At 29.4% G+C, this 16,942-nt stretch overlaps 2 protein-coding genes across 6 annotated transcripts; one reads left to right on the top strand and one right to left on the bottom strand.

Moving 5' to 3' along the window:
• Positions 1-2,620: 2,620 nt before the first annotated feature.
• Positions 2,621-7,755, bottom strand: LOC138934547 (acyl-CoA Delta-9 desaturase-like). 5 transcript variants are annotated; one of them, XM_070298416.1, is made up of 7 exons: positions 7,637-7,755; positions 5,337-5,504; positions 4,445-4,644; positions 3,608-3,738; positions 3,243-3,448; positions 2,960-3,139; positions 2,621-2,875 (listed from the first exon to the last, which is right to left on the bottom strand). In XM_070298416.1, exons 3-7 carry the CDS (start codon positions 4,611-4,613, stop codon positions 2,635-2,637), a joined length of 927 nt encoding a protein of 308 aa, XP_070154517.1. In that variant the 5' UTR covers positions 4,614-4,644; positions 5,337-5,504; positions 7,637-7,755; the 3' UTR covers positions 2,621-2,634. The 5 variants fall into 5 exon arrangements, with proteins under 5 accessions (XP_070154517.1, XP_070154516.1, XP_070154518.1 ...); XM_070298415.1 differs by having other exon boundaries at positions 5,414-5,504; XM_070298417.1 differs by lacking the exon at positions 5,337-5,504.
• A 5,196-nt stretch (positions 7,756-12,951) lies between these two features.
• LOC138934699 (fatty acyl-CoA reductase 1-like) lies at positions 12,952-16,833 on the top strand. The gene is made up of 5 exons (XM_070298709.1): positions 12,952-13,237; positions 14,086-14,334; positions 14,681-14,826; positions 15,000-15,109; positions 16,057-16,833. Exons 1-5 carry the CDS (start codon positions 13,031-13,033, stop codon positions 16,119-16,121), a joined length of 777 nt encoding a protein of 258 aa, XP_070154810.1. The 5' UTR covers positions 12,952-13,030; the 3' UTR covers positions 16,122-16,833.
• The last annotated feature ends 109 nt before the right edge of the window (positions 16,834-16,942 follow it).

The raw sequence follows: 16,942 nt of genomic DNA, 5'->3' as shown, positions 1-16,942 counted from the left end.
AATCTCAGATAGTCGCGTCATTAAGTAGAGAACAATTTGAAGATAAATTTGGATATGAAGAGAATGGATATCACAGCTAATAAATGTTGTATAATAAATTTATTTTTTACAATATATTTCTGGATACATTTTTTTACATACGTATTTCTTTCTCCTAAAAGAATCAATAATGCATTATTTATTGGATCTTAACATAAGAATCTGCACACAATTTTTTTCTTCAACAATAAACTGTTGCAAGATTTGTGTGTGTGTGTTTTTTTTAATATGCCTGTTAAAATTTTTGTGTTAAATATTTAACACGCATATGTACTAATTTAATATATTGCTGTTGTGTTAATTGAACTCAAATATTAAATTATTAAAACAACTGGAAAAAAATATAAAAATAACACAATGCGTATATATTTTTAATTTTACATTATAGATATATTAGGTATTATTAGTGATAGGATTTATCTATTAAAATTTTCAAAAAAAAATGTTGATTTTATTCTATAATAGCTGTGAGAGTGACTACAGACCGCCAATAACATTTTTCTAAGTTCATTTTATCATTAAAAGTATGTTAATTCTGCACAAAATTTATTTCAAACTGAATTACAATGAAGTTTGTATTTATTTTGTGTTAAAATATTAACATAGTATTAATGTTATTATTTAATATATTTATATTATGTTAAATTAACACAAAAATTTGTGCGGGTCGTTTGGAACATGCGATATATATTAAATTTAAGCCAAATTTTCCAACAGTATATTTGCTCTTTTAATTTTTATTAATTACGACATTTTTTCAACGTTATACTTGACGCATATTATACTCGATTACCCAGCAAAAGCCAAGGAAATCAGAATTTAGCATAACGATGTAAAGTGTTTTCCCTCATCAAGCGTCCAACTGCTTTACACAAATCATCTTTTTGTTTCTGCATGCGAGACTACATGTATGTCGAGATGGTCAATGATGGATTCAACCAAAAACAATCCTGTTTCCAGAAGATTAAGTACTTTTTTCGCCACGTCCACAAAAAGAAGAATCGCAATTAATGTGGGAAACGGTGGGCTGATCAGGGTCATAGGTATATGAGAACCGGAATACCTGGACTACCGGTGGACTTGTTGGCGACGTGACTTGAAGACAAATTTCGAAAATGACGAGATAAATTTAAGACATTTAATTTTTCATGATAGTAAATTGAGCTAGAGACATCCAGGATTCTGGAATTAATAGCCCTTTCATTAAGTAAATCATAATTAGCTATTTTCCATCTGTTATTAGATCGCAGTTTTAATTCATAATGATCAATTAAATATCAATTAGATAGAATAAGAGAATTACAATTTTGATACCAACTTGCGTTTAAACATAACTGACTTGAAGTATTCCAAACAGATAAATAATATCAGACATTAGCTGCTTGCATATTATATAATATTAAATAAACTATGACAAGTAATATATTAGAATTTTAATCATATACACATATATAAATATTATTTTTTATAATTCAAAGTTTTTGTACATATTATGTAAGAAATGTGGATCGTTGATTTATATTTATAATATCCTGTGATAATTTGATTATCTTTGTTGACGAAAGAATCATTTGTTTCGAAGACGACGTGCATTATCCATAAATAAAACCTCACTCATCTGCGGTCTCCGGACCAAACTTGGCCTGGAGGCGATCAGATCCGAAGGCACGGGCAAATTAGTGCGCCTTCGGGCTCAGTGCCTTCTTAGTCATGTCGAGGACGTGACTTTGACCCAGATATCAGTAAACAGTGCCAAGTAACCTGCAGATTGTGTGTGTATGTGTGTGTATATGTGTGTATGTGCTCATTTGTATTGTCTAGATCAAAATCATACTCAAGGAATCTGACAATGATTGATTTTTTGGTTTGTCACCCGATTCTAATCAGAGTGTTGTTCTTTTCCAATCAATCGACTGAATTTAATAAGTCTTGAGTTTAATAATAATTTATCCAAAATGTATGTATGTATTGGACAACACACTTTCAATTTTTATTATAAACTTTTAAAGAATAATATCTAAGTATAGGAAAAATCTTTACTATTCTGCGATTTTTGCAATAATTAAAGAGAAATTAAATTCGAAACATCTGCCAAGTTCGCGCGAGTATATGCGCGTGGCGAGAAAAGACATTTTACACCCAGTTGTCGATGTTATTTTGGCTTTAAGGGAGACTTAAAACTTTTTGACTTTTGGCAATAATCAATATTATTGGTTTTAGGTTTTAGACTATAATTTTATCATTGACCAATACATTGACTTTATGACAAATACTATTTCAAATTACAAATTCTCACAAACTGAACTGCTTCTATGTACTTGGCTAGTGTTCAGGAATCGACCTCGACCATATCGCCCGAAACTGATAGAGACGCTCAGACTTGAGCGATAAGCAATGTGTAGCGCGAATTCGTGGACTCGCTGGAGGAATATGAGTTAAAGAAATTACTCACGTGAGCGTAAGTTTTAAAGAACGTTTATTCGAAAACCCGAGAAGCGAGCGACGACACGTATCAACGAACAAGATATCGAATAGATATCTAGTGAATATCTACATATCTATTATTGATTATACAGTTTGTATAAATTAGATTAGTTAGTAACTCATTTCGCTGTTTTGAAAAACACGTTTTTTCACTATATCGGCAGATGCAGTTTTTAAATCATAAGCTAAACCTAGATAAGCGCAGAGGTCGATAAAAGCTGTGGTAACATTGAGCCTATAATTTCCAAACTCTGCTGCTTTATAATCCCAAGGAAAGACGTGATGATAGTTGTGCCAGCCTTCGCCTAACGTTATGAAAGAGACACCAGCATTGTCGGTGGGGGTGATTGATCTATACGATAAAATAAACATTTCTAAGCAAGGACACAAAGTACACGTTTGCATATAATAAGTTGCATACAGTGCAAGTACGTACTTATCAAATGGTTTTACACCCCATATATGAGCCGCAGAATTCACCGACCAAGTAATATTTAAGTGTACGCAATATTTGATAAGAGCATAATGCCATGCATACCACAAATTCTCACCCCATCCCCACCAAGGTACTATGATTAGCACGATAAAAGATAAAACCGCCAAATATGGGTACCACCTAAAAAAGGATGTGAATAAAAGAGACGATATCAATAAAATCAAGCGAACAAAATAATATGTATCCAATTTGCTCCCGTAAGAACAGACTGTGCCTATCATACTTTTTTTGAAAGACCACGAGAGGATCTCGCTCGAGATCGCTCATGTCAATCGTGGCACCTTTCCTGATGACGTCCGGATGTTTGCGGAGCATAAGCCAGCCGACATGCGAATAAAAAAAACCTCTACGCGCGTTATACGGGTCTGCGTCAGTATCGGTAAATTTATGATGCATTCTATGATCTCTGACCCATTGGTACATGCTATCCTGAAAAATATAACTTATTATATTAATAAACAATTAACGTTAACAATTAACAATTCTCGTTACGAAAAAGAAAATGTAAAGCTCTAATCAATAGTTCATAAAAGTGTGAGTTCCATACGATACTTAAATAAGAAGGAAAAAAATTAAAATCAAGCTTACTTGTAAAGCAGTAGTATGAAAAATAATAAGAATAAGTCTCATTGGAGATTTTGCTTTATAAGTTCGATGACTCCATAATCTATGAGCGCCAGCAGTGATGCCTATACCCGAAATCGTAAGAAAGCTGAAATCTGTAAATTGCAAATGATTTTTGATAATACATACTTTATTCTACGAAGGAAATAAAAAGCAATCAAGAGCGCGGTAATTTATGCGCATATGTTTTATTACAATTAAATTACATTGATATTTTGATTATGTGATAGACAAAATCATAAAAAGCGTACGTTTTGGTCCCTTTTTTTGGATCATCCTCAGCGCAATTACAAAGTATATGGAATATATTATATCAAAAATATGACAGTAATAATACGCAGAACGAGAATGAGTCACTTATGCTGTCAGATGGTAAATGTTATATAATATAATTTCGAAACAGAAAAAGACTGTCTCCGATACAATATACTACATTAAAAAGTAACTGGCAATATAATTATACCGAACTTGGGTGAGTCACCCATATTGTACAGAAGACAAATGTTACACACGGATGTTTGAAACAGAAACAAAACAGTATATTTTATCGGACAGTCCCTTTCTGTCTTGAAGTTATCACGTAGTAAAAAAAAAAAAAATATCGATGTAATTTGATTGTAATAAAACATATGCGCACAAATTACCGCACTGGCTCTTGATTGCCTTTTATTTCCTTCGTATGATATATTCATAAGAGCCTTTATTAGTTAATTTGATATACTTTATTATTGTATTGATATAACTAGTGTAATTTAAGAACTTATATGTATATAGAACGGCATAAATAAATAAAATACGTACACCAGATAAAGCTCCAAAGACTAATGTAACAAAAAGCTAATCCGTAAAGAGAGGCAAGATGAATATAAGATAAAAAAATGACAGATCTCCAAACAATTTTCCATTCATAATTGACCTTATGTGGCGCTTTCGCCGGTACTCCGTCATTTATAATCTTTTCAAATTTCATTGCAAAATTTTCCAATATATTAGATGTCACACTGTAAAAAATTTGTATTTAATATATATAATAGTAATTTTATTGTCATTAATTATTGTGCAGCCATTACTTTATCTATTTCTGTTTTAAGATTATGTAATGCCTGTCCTTCGCAAAAATAAATATCTTTGAGAAATTTTATATTTTATATTAAAATATATATGTATCAGAATTTTTTCCTATCTTGAGAAGCACGTATGTACGTACATACAACACACGAGATAAAAAAAATACAAGAAAGAAGTTATTTCTATGATTGTATGATTCACTCTATATAAGCTATCCACTTACAGAATCTTGCAAGAGATTTTTAATTTAAGATATTCAAATTATCAATTTCTCAATATATCGCGATACAATTTGTAACACATATTAAATGAAAAAAGATATTTAATTATTAATATTATGATTAATTAATTATATAAAAATATAAATATAAATTGCAGCAATCATGCACAACGTGGACGAAAGTTGAGGAGTCGCGAGGAATATACACAAAAACTTAAGTCTGGTTAAAGAATCACAGTCAAAATCTATTTACAAGTCTCTAATTCACAATTAATTAGATGGGCACCAGCCAGCGAACGACAGAATAAAGAGTGCGATTCCGCAAGCGTCAGAGAGAGACTCCGTTGGCGAGAACAAGGAATCGCTGTCGGAGGCGCGATTCCTTGTTCTTAAGATAAGATTTACCGCAAGCGACGAAAATCTCTTAGAGTGCGATGCGTTGGTTTAGCGATGATTTTACGATGAATCGTTTGCGAACATACACTGTCATCTGCGAGACTCGGGATCGAGTGCGAACGACAGTCCGTCGAGGAAGACTTTATAACAATGCTTTTCTGGATGATCTCAACTTTCCTAGAAATCGACGTTTTTTCGTTTCTTTGTTTTTCATGACGAGCCGTTGTGCATCGATCGATTATACAAGTCTGCATAATTTTAGATTTTTTCTGCGATCTGAAGAAAACGAGTAGTTTCCAACAGTTTTTTGTGCGTTGAAACCAAATTCGCAAGGCAAAATGGCGTATCACAGATTTTCGAGAAAAACGGGATTGAAATCCATAAAAAAACGCATTTCTTACCGTTTTCGAAAATTCGTAACAGACGAACCCGATGTACAAAAGATTTTAGACAAAACTCAAATGAAAACTTAAACATTGTATTTTAACATAAAAATATAGAATCTTTTACTGCAGGTACCATCGAACCTCAGGCGCGTTTTATTTCTAGATGTAGTCGCACTGTGTCGAGTAGAACGATTGCCTCATGCAAGCCCATTTAACAAAACTGTTACAAACTTTAATCATAGACTCAATACACGAGATTAAAAGTGCTTAATAGCACTAAAAGCGTTTTTTTTTCATTTGTTATAAAAATTATTATTTAGGAAAGAACCCCATACCATAATAGGATTTTAGCTTTGGTGAAATCGTTCGAAATTCTGGGATTTGATAGATATTGACTTCCTGAACAGAAGTACAAATGGGATTAAAGTCCTCTATTGGGTCCTATAGCTACTGGAAGGCCATAAATCCTAATGACAACTGACCGTACACATATGCATATACATGCATACTAACTATTGCATATGAATATATTTGTATGTGTATGTGCATGCGTGCGTGTGTATGTATGTTTTTATTTGCGTGTACATATTTGGTGTGGAATCCTTTTCTAAACAATAATTTTTTTAACAAATGAAAAGAAAACGTTTTTAATGCAATTAAGCACTTTTATTCTCATGTATTGAATCTATGATTAAAATTTTTACTGTTTGTAATGGTTTTGCAATCGGACTGAATGGGGCAATTGTTCTACTTAACACAGTGCAACTACACCTAGAAACAAAGCGTGCCTGAGGTTCGATGATAATTGCGATAAAAGATATTTTTATATTAAAGTACAATGTTCATGCTTTCATTTGAGCCTTACCTCTTGCACATCGGGTTCGTCCGCTACGAATTTTCAAAAATGGTATAAAACGCATTTTTGAGGGATTTTAATTCCATTTTTCTCGAAGAACTGGCGTTAATAAGCCGTTTTGCCTTGCGGATTTGGATTCAGCGCACAAAAAACTATTACAATTTTTTCAGACCGCAAAAAAAATATAAAAGTATGCAGATCTGTGTTATTCAAAAGTTCAACATCATTATTTAGAAAATTGCTGAAGAAAAAATAATTCTTTCTCTAAAACAACAAATGACTATGCAAATGTATCATTATTACATAACAATAATTATTAAAAGACATAAAGTATAGAATTATTATTAAGAGACAAAAATGATTTCCGATGAGTTGAATTCCATATAGAAATGCATTTATAAAAAATTTAACAGAATAAAAATGTGTGCAGCACAAATGTTTAGAATATTTTAAAAAGGAGACCGATAAAAATATAAACTTTATTTCACATATGCTTTAATTGTGCGCATTATATTATGCACATGATTCAATTAAACAGAAATAATCTTTAAGATAATTTATTAAAAAATTTAAAAATGACATAGAAACTTGCACATTGTTTCCTCATCATTTTATTTTGCTCACGAAGCTTAAACAAGCGGGTTTTTGAATTTTAGCTTTCTCATAGAAGAAGATATCTCAAAATTTGCGAAAGTTACGGTCATTTTTCAAAAATTTTTTAAAATTTTATAAAAAATAAATCGTTTCACCGATCCTCACCAAATTCAATACCAACCATCTTTTTTTTAATAATACTCTATTGATTTTAGAAAATTTAGCCCGATGTCTCAAAAATTGTGGAAGTTAGAGATTGTACAATGTACACTCCATACATATATGTATATACAATAGATACATGTATACTGTATACATACAGATATTTTTTGAAAATATGATTTTTTTCGTCGTTTTGAAACTTCTAAACACATTGGGATAAAAAATTGGAAAAAAAATTATGTCACGAAAATAAAACTTTCTCTATAAGGAAGCAAAAATATGTGAAAGAAGCAAGAAAAATTTATACTTACCACGTTCACTTTTCAAATAATTTTTTTATGAAACTAACAGCAGCGAGACGATTCTATTAAAAACAGAACTTTATAAAACTGGCTAATATGATGACAATCTATACCACAAAACAAAACATGCTATATTATCTATTAAATCAAATAGATGAACTGTGTGACATCTACTCAATATATAACAATTTTACTTCTAAGAAAAATGGGTGGTAGTAGTCAATACAATTATACATTCAATTAAAATACACTGTATACTTGTAATTTGCAAAATAAATAATTTTGTTTATATGAATATTAAAACTGTATTTTAAATAAACAATAAACAAATGATCTTGACTTTTTCGGACATTTATCTGCCCGATTTCTAAACAATCAGTCCAATATCTGAATTCCCTATGTTGGGATTACATCAGAAATAGAACTGATCGAAATAATTACATTTTATATCTCCTGCCAATTTATCTTTGCAAGCTTTATATAATTCTCATGACTAAAACTCAAATGCGAGATAATGTGTCGCATAGCGATAAACAAACGAATTAGCGGCAGAAAACTATTTTTATGTTATATATTAATTTTATTACAGTTATATTCTTAATGTATCAATAAAATAATATAATATTAACAATTTTAAATCATATATATATATTATACTACATGAATACAACTATTTTAACATATATTATATAGCAATAATAGACAGATGGTATATAACAATTATATAATAAAGATATAACAGTTGTTATTTTAATTTTTTACTTTTTAAATCATATAGTACAAAACATGTGATAAGAATAAATTCAAACAAATAATAAACTCAAATAATAATTAATAATTAATAATTAAATAAACATGTTATAAAAATAAATTCAAATTAACAATAAATAATACTTTAGATAAACTTATTTGTGTGATTTCTTATACTTTATATTATACTAAATATGTAATAATAATAATATAATAATAGATATTATTTCAAACCTTCCAAAGCAAATTTTTTTATTTTATTTATATATATATATATATTTTTTTTTCTTTTTTTTCAATCTAATGTTTAGTAACGCGCTGATGAAGGTCCAAAAAAGAGACCGAAACGTTCACGGTTTTTAGTTCGTATTCTAATATTATATTCCTTTGTGCTTTCCATACCGCGCTAGTTCTTATTGCCTGTCATTCCTTATATTTATTAAATATATTTCTTTGAAACACAACAGAAATGCGTGTTGCAATATTGAAATATACTCTAGCATCATCGTATCTACTTTGACTTATTTAAATATTCAAAATGTGCATATCCGATAAACTTTGATACCACGTGTAATACTATGCTAATTTAAATTGAATAAATAATCCATCTTATATTGCATTTTTTATTTCGTATCTATGTGAATTTATTTAAATATTTAAAATATGCATATCCGATAAACTTTGATACCACGTGTAACATGCTAATTCAAATTGAATAAATAATCCATTTTATATTGCATTTTCAATTTCGGACCGTATCTATTTTAATTTATTTAAATATTCAAAATGTGCATATCCGATAAACTTTGATACCACGTGTAACATGTTAATTTAAATTGAACGAATAATCCATTTTATACTGCATTTTCTATTTTGAAAAATTAATTATCAAGGTTCTTAACATCAGTACTCATGCTACTCACATATGGTACACGATTGTTAAAATAAAGGATAAAAGTTGATTAGTGAATTGGTATGCATTATAGATATGGAGAAAAATGTTTTGGAATATAACTTAATTAATGATTAAATTATTGTTTAAAATCTAAATACCAATATTACTGATTATTGCCAAAAGCCAAAATAAATTTTAAATCTCGTTTAAAGACAAAATAACATTGGTGTAACTGGACCTAAAATGTCTCTTCTCGCCACACGCTTTTATTGGCGCGAATTGGCAGTTGTTTTAAAATTAATTTCTCTTCACTTATTGCAAAAATTGCAAAATAGTATAGGACTTTCTTACATGGTCTAACCCACTCTACCTGCACACGATGACACAGTTATTACCGCGCCCCTAAATCCTGCACACGTATGTACAAATAGGTCTATTTTAAAATACGTTACATGTTTTTAAGTTTTAATATTTGTATGATATTCAAATAATTTTAAAAATAATTGAAAAATAAAATATTTAAAGAAAATATGTTTTTGAAAAATGTACAAAGCAACTAAAAGCATTAAAAGCATAATAAAATTTTTACCAAAAATATTATTTAAGCAATTTAATATTTTTACCGCGAAAAACTAATTTTTGCTGCTGTGAATTCCGAAAAAGTGTTTTTAATTCCTTTCGAAATTTGAAGTAAGGGAAAGTTTGATAAAACCGGGTAAGCGGGACATTTTAGGTCCAGTTACACCAATGTTATTTTGGCTTTAAACGAGACTTAAAACTTTTTTTGACTTTTGGCAATAATCAGTAATATTAGTATTTAGATTTTAAACAATAATTTAATCATTAATTAACTTATATTTCATAACATTTTTCTTCATATCTATAATGCATACCAATTCACTAATCAACTTTTATCCTTTATTTTAACAATCGTGTACCATATGTAAGTAGCATGAGTACTGATTTTAAGAACCTTGATAATTAATTTTTCAAAATAGAAAATGCAGTATAAAATGGATTATTCGTTCAATTTAAATTAGCATGTTACACGTGGTATCAAAGTTTATCGAATATGCACATTTTGAATATTTAAATAAATTAAAATAGATACGAAATAAAAAATGCAATATAAGATGGATTATTTATTCAATTTACATTAGCATAGTATTACACGTGGTATCAAAGTTTATCGGATATGCACATTTTGAATATTTAAATAGGTCAAAGTAGATACGATGATGCTAGAGTATATTTCAATATTGCAATACGCATTTCTGTTGTGTTTCAAGAAAATATTTTAAATCATATATCTTGATTAAGTTATAATATGTAAAACTATTATAAATTGTAAAGCATTATAAAATTATATTATTATTCATATGTACATAGAAAATATATATCTTATTATACTGACCAAAGTTTTGAAGAAATATAGCATCTCGTTCAAATTTAATGGTTAAAACTGTTTTCTTGTAATAAATATCATTTACTCATCAAATCGAATAATAATTCGAACAAAACGAAGGAGATAAAAGGCAATCAAGAGCCAACGCGGTAATTTATGCGCATATGTTTTATTACAATCAAATTACATTGATATTTGGACTACGTGATAGATAAAATCACAAAAAGCGTACGTTTCGGTCCCTTTTTTTGGTCCATCCTCAGCGCAATTACAATGTATCTGGAATATATTTTATTGTATATCAAAAATATGACAGTAATAATACACGGAACAAGAGTGAATTATCCATGTTGTCAGATGGTAAATGTTATATAATGTAATTTCGAGACAGAAAGAGAGACCGTCCGATAAAATATACTACATTAAAAAATAACGCATTATAATTATACCGAACTTGAGTGAATCACCCATGTTGTACAGAAGGCAAATGTTACGTATGGATGTTCGAGACAGAGTGTCAAGCCTCTTTACATTGCACGATACATAAAGTAAATATGAATACAGAGGGATGTTTACAAATAAAACAGCGTGACATTCAGAATTTCGGTAATTTATGATTACATCCGTATAAGTGTAATATAAACATTCTGTGTCTCTGTAAATTAAAGCTATTTTCTAGTCTTTTAATGTATACTATTCCAGAAATTAAGTGTTTCTTAAAGAAAGGTTCACTATCCAGAATTTCGACTCCATCTCAAATTAAAATCGTGATTAAATTCTAATCTATAATCGGTTAAAACGAAATAATTCGTCGAATTCCATCTAATATGACTGCGATGCTCGGATATTCTTATACGTAATTGTCTGCCCGTTTGACCGATGTCGAGGACCTATGTGAACTTATTCAATCGACAACAACCGACTTTAATAAAAAAATGTTTTCATACATGGATTCGATTACGTTCGGTTTGTACCCGTTTGTACCACTTTTTATTTCGTTTGTACCTCAAAGGGGTAAAAGTTACAAGGGGTTAAAAAATCATCAGCACCCCACTTTGAGATACAGTAATCTTCCAAATACCATTCGATTAAGCGTTGTTTGTACCCATCAGAATTCAGAATCAGAACTCTTCGCGCATTACACGTATATACGGTTTATGCTTGCGTACGTATCCCCTCCACACGCGCTGGCAGCAGGCACAAAACGCAAAACTTGCATCACTGACCAATGGCAATAGCCTATGTCCTTCTTGAAATCTTTTGATTTCCAGATATACGACTATATTAAATAAAATGAAACACCTTGTATATATAAACACATATTTATAAATAAAATATATCATCTATGTTTAAAGTACAATATTTTATAAAAAGCTAAATCTTTTTGTAAATAAACTAAAAGTGAAAAAAGCCTGTTACATATGCATAATTGTATGCAAAAGACTAAATTTTTTATATTATTTTATAGAAAAAATAGAGAAAGTTGAAGTACATAAATTATATTTATTGTAGATCACGCGCGCAGAATAGTTGATTTTTTAATAAGCATTGGTATCATCTTTGATATTATAATGAGGTACTCTATTGGTGAGTTGATTTGTGGATATGGCAATAAATGCTTGACAGCCCAAATACCGATCATGTTGATTTTTTATATCGGCTTAGCATTTCTTAAGTCAAAAATAATAGATGGCTTAATGGCTGTAATTAATCTCGATTGTAGAAGTATGAAAAATATGTGTCCTTTGGATATTAGTGTAACTTGTTACAGTAATTCATATATATAATTCTATTGTAAATGCACCAACCATCTTTGTAAGAGCATTCATTGATAAACTGCAAGTTTGTGAAAACATTTAAATAATATAAATAATATATATATATACACATGTATATGCTTATAATTATGTTTAATTTTAAATAAATGATGAAGTTTATTCTTATTTAAGCTGACAATATTTCTGCAAAAAAATTTTTCTTCAGACATATACATTTTTATAATCGCATCAAGCTTGCAAGAGTTAAAATTTGGAATATTTATATCAAATATTGCCACAACAAGCGTTTCCAAGTTCAAACAAATACTTCGTAAGGCAACTTACGTATTCAATTTAAAATAAACTGCATGTCATGATTTGGCTATAGTTCATTCTTTTGACCCGTAGCATATCCGGTTTAGTGATATGTATAATTCTACTCACATGCATAGTGCTTTACCATTTATTATAATCAAAGTCTGACTTTTGTTTAGTAACGATATTGACTTTAAAGAAACAACAACGTTTTTAAGTACACTTGGATATAGTTTTTGCTGTCGCTTTGTTGTTAATATTGTTCTGTTTGCTTTATTTTAATGACGATGGATAAAAATACAATTGATACTGTCAAATCAATTCCATCGTTTTACGCTGAACAAAGTATATTTTTGACAAAATTTCTGGGCAAAGTACTCATCGAAAAGATACTGAGGTCTTGCCCGGATATTCGAGAAATATTTATATTAACGCGTTCGAAGAAAGAACTCAGCCTTAATGAAAGACTCGAAATGTTAAACTTACCGGTAAGTGGATAAAGTTCCGAAAAATACTCACCCCCGATTTTCTTGAAACTCAGTATTCTTATACGTATTTTGATGCGCTGATTACAAATATTATAGTGAAAATTGGCGATTATTTGATTTTCATGGTGAAAACCACGAAAAACCTATAAAAATTATAGTTTTTTTCGCTTATCTCCTGCGGGGGGCTCCATTACCAAAAAGCTAGACAAATAGGTTTGCGTGGAACCTCGCTTTACGTGGAAAAGTGTATGCGTGGAAACAGTGGGTTACGTCTTTTTGCGGGGATTTCCACTACCAAAAAACTAGATAAATAGGTTTGCGTGGAACCTCGCTTTGCGTGGAAAGTTGCAGCAAACCCATGTTACGTGCAAACCCATGTGGAATCGTATATACTGCAAAGTACATGCTTATTGTTAGATGGGAGGACAAATAATATTTAGAGTCCATCGTTTTTGTCGAAAACTATCATTCGTACGGTAAAAATGAATAGGACATAAAATGTTTATCTCTGTGAGATCTAAAACTTTTGTCTAAAATATTTATCATAATTTTCCGTATTTACTGAAATAAGCGTAAAGAACTATAATTTTTATGGGTTTTCACCATGAAAATCAAATAGTCGCCAATTTTCACTATTTTCGATATTCGTTATCAGAGCATCAAAATACGTAAGAATACTGAGTTTCAAAAAAATCGGGGATGAGTACTTTTTGGAACTACATTCCATAAAAATAATAATTTGTAGGAAAAGTAAAAAAAACGTTTTACAATTTTTGCGGAAAAATACCTAATTATTATGGCAAATTTTCTTACATATACTGTATATATATAATATTTTTTAATTTTAGTTATACGATAAATTACGAGAGAAGCAACCTTCAAATTTCAAGAAATTGATTGTAGTTTCTGGCGATACTAGTCAAAAAAATTTAGGATTGTCGGCTGTCGATAGACAAATGCTGACTGAAAGAGTGACTATAATAATTCATAACGCGGCAAATGTGAAATTTAACGACAGTTTAAAGTACGCCATTCTTACTAATACTAGATCAACGAGAGATATATGTATCTTAGCTGAAAGTATGAAGAATCTAAAGGTAAGTCTAGACAGATTGATTTTGCATTCGCATATTTATGAAAATTTTTATTATATTTCATTATATAAATTATCTTACATAGGATTTTATGCGATATACACATTATCACGATATAACATTATCATTATAATACATTTATTTTTAGAAATTTTTTTTATTACATATATCTTTCAAGCTTATGTATGTCTGCGGTATTTTAAAGAAATGCTTCTTTACATAATAGTAGTATTAATTTTTTTATTAATTGTAAATTAACAACATGTCTTATTCTTTTACTATAAACTCTATAATTATAGCATTTTAAACAAGACACAATTTTAATATGGGTTGTTTTTCCCTGTTAAAGGCTCTAGTATATGTTAGCACAGCATATGCACATTTGGATAATCCGTTTATAGAAGAAAAGATATATTCACCTATAGCCGATTGGCGAGAAATGATCAAAGTGGCGGAGACATTGGATGAGCATATCTTGAATGTTTTTACAGCTAAGTGAGTGTGGCAAACATAAATCCAATATATCATACGTAAATTTTAAATATGTGTTAATTGGAAAATGAAATTATTTTTTTCGTATTATTCCTTTTTCATTTTTTTTTTATATTATAATGTTGCAATTATTTTTGAATCTTTTATTTGCCATATTTATTTGAAATTATATACAGATGCTTGGATAATATTCCCAATACATATATATTCTCGAAAAACTTAGCGGAGAGTGTAATACAGGAATATTCCTCATCTTTGCCTTGTTCAATTGTGAGACCATCCATAGGTACGTAGATTTTTTGCTAGATACGCGCACACGCATGCACACATACAAGCAGACAGCTTCGTTTGTCGACATTCCCAATTGCCTACTGAGCGATTGCCTACAAGCATTATTGCACACGTGTAATAATTAAAAATACGAACTTCTGCGCATACGACTTTACTATGCACATTGCATAACTTCATTGTGCATATACATATTGTACACATGGTCGTACATAAAATAAGAAAATTACACAAAAGACATAATATCATATTACTTCAATGTCTATCACTTATTCGTAAGACATTTGTACACAACTGTGCGACATTTCATCATCCGCGATGTTTCCACAATTATACGGTTTCATATGGCTTTGCAACTATCTGTGTAAAGCGAAATCTACCTTACATTATCCTGTGCTTCGGACGCGAAGCGAGATTTATAATCATACGGTTTCACATGGGTTTGCAATTTTCTGCGCGAAGCAAAGTCCGTCCTACCCGAATCTCGTTGCTTCGGATGCGCGAAATATATATTTGTTTAGAGAAAATATAAATTTTTACAAAAAGCAGTGACGTCCCACTAAAAAAGACATTACAAAGATAAAAAGAAATACGCCAAGTACATAAAAAATATTTCAACTTGCGTACGCAACAAAAAGCTTAAAAAATTATTTACTTCTAAAAAAATTTTTTTTTTAAATAAAAAATTTGAAAAATAGCTTATAAAACATTTTCCTCTAAAAAATAAAAAACCTTAGAAATTAAAAAATAGCTCATAAAATAATTTTCCTCTAAAAAATTAAAAACCCCTAAAAATTAAAAAATAAATACTAAAACGGAACGAAAAGGATTAAAGTTAAAGTGACATATAAAAACTTGACGTGCCCAGGTCGCATTATAAATCATATATTTTTATTAATATATTGATAATGATTTCTGATAATCTTTTGCAAATTTTTATTTCAGATCGGGCACGCCAAGTTTCTATATGTCACTTTAACTTTAATCCTTTTCGTTCTGGGCCTATCTGATAAAGCTTATGATTAATTTCAAAACAAATCGATCAGATTAGCAAGGGGCATTTTTAAATTTGAAATTGGGCTCGATGTGATCGAAATTATTGCAGTAAGAGTTAAGTAGTTATATGATTTACTATCTGTAATAAACTCTGCAATATATATAATAGTATTATTTTATATATTATACAAAATATTAATTTGGAAGGAAAACATAGGTAAACATAATAATGTAATTTTTTAATAAAAATATAATGCATTTTAATTTTCTCCAGAGGATTTATAATATTTCTATAAATGCAAGATTGATTTTATGACAAATACTATTTCAATTTACAAATCCTCACTCACTCACCTGCTCGCTCACAGCGTAGCGAATCTTCATGCTACATAAGACGTTTTAGTCATCATTCGTTGTTTATTAAAAAGTTATTAACACTTATTAAATTGTACGGTAAGAATAAGATACATTAAATGCGATAATCTGAACTTCTCTGAGTATAAATTTTATATGCACATATACATGTAGTTTAGTGAAACAAACAAAGTAAAGTTTGTACATACAGAGATAAATTTATACATATCTTTCTGATATATAATGGAATGGAAAGAGGAAAAAAGGAAGAAAGAAAATTTAATATCTTTGCATTTGTCTATATATGCTTTATCTTTATTTTAAGTCTTATAAATTGCAGTTATATTATCGTACAGCAAATTCAGTTATAAAATATAATTACAATATAAACAATATATATACATATATGCATATGTTATATATATACATATATATATATATATATATATATATATATATAATATATAATTGTATAATTTAT

This window comes from Polyergus mexicanus, unplaced genomic scaffold (assembly GCF_030449975.1).
Source record: "Polyergus mexicanus isolate NDT 795.1 unplaced genomic scaffold, iyPolMexi1.0 SCAF_7, whole genome shotgun sequence".
Taxonomy (NCBI): Eukaryota; Metazoa; Arthropoda; class Insecta; order Hymenoptera; family Formicidae; genus Polyergus; species Polyergus mexicanus.
This window is presented reverse-complemented; position numbering and strand designations above follow the sequence as displayed.

Coding starts and splice junctions, on each gene's coding strand:
- LOC138934547 (XM_070298415.1), bottom strand. Junction 3,739..4,444: donor TCTTTGGAGCTTTATCTGGT/GTACGTATTTTA, acceptor TGCAATTTACAG/ATTTCAGCTTTCTTACGATT. Junction 3,140..3,242: donor CTCGTGGTCTTTCAAAAAAA/GTATGATAGGCA, acceptor ATCCTTTTTTAG/GTGGTACCCATATTTGGCGG.
- LOC138934699 (XM_070298709.1), top strand. CDS start 13,031: ATGACGATGGATAAAAATACAATTGATACTGTCAAATCAATTCCATCG. Junction 14,335..14,680: donor AAAGTATGAAGAATCTAAAG/GTAAGTCTAGAC, acceptor TCCCTGTTAAAG/GCTCTAGTATATGTTAGCAC. Junction 15,110..16,056: donor AATTGTGAGACCATCCATAG/GTACGTAGATTT, acceptor TTTTTATTTCAG/ATCGGGCACGCCAAGTTTCT.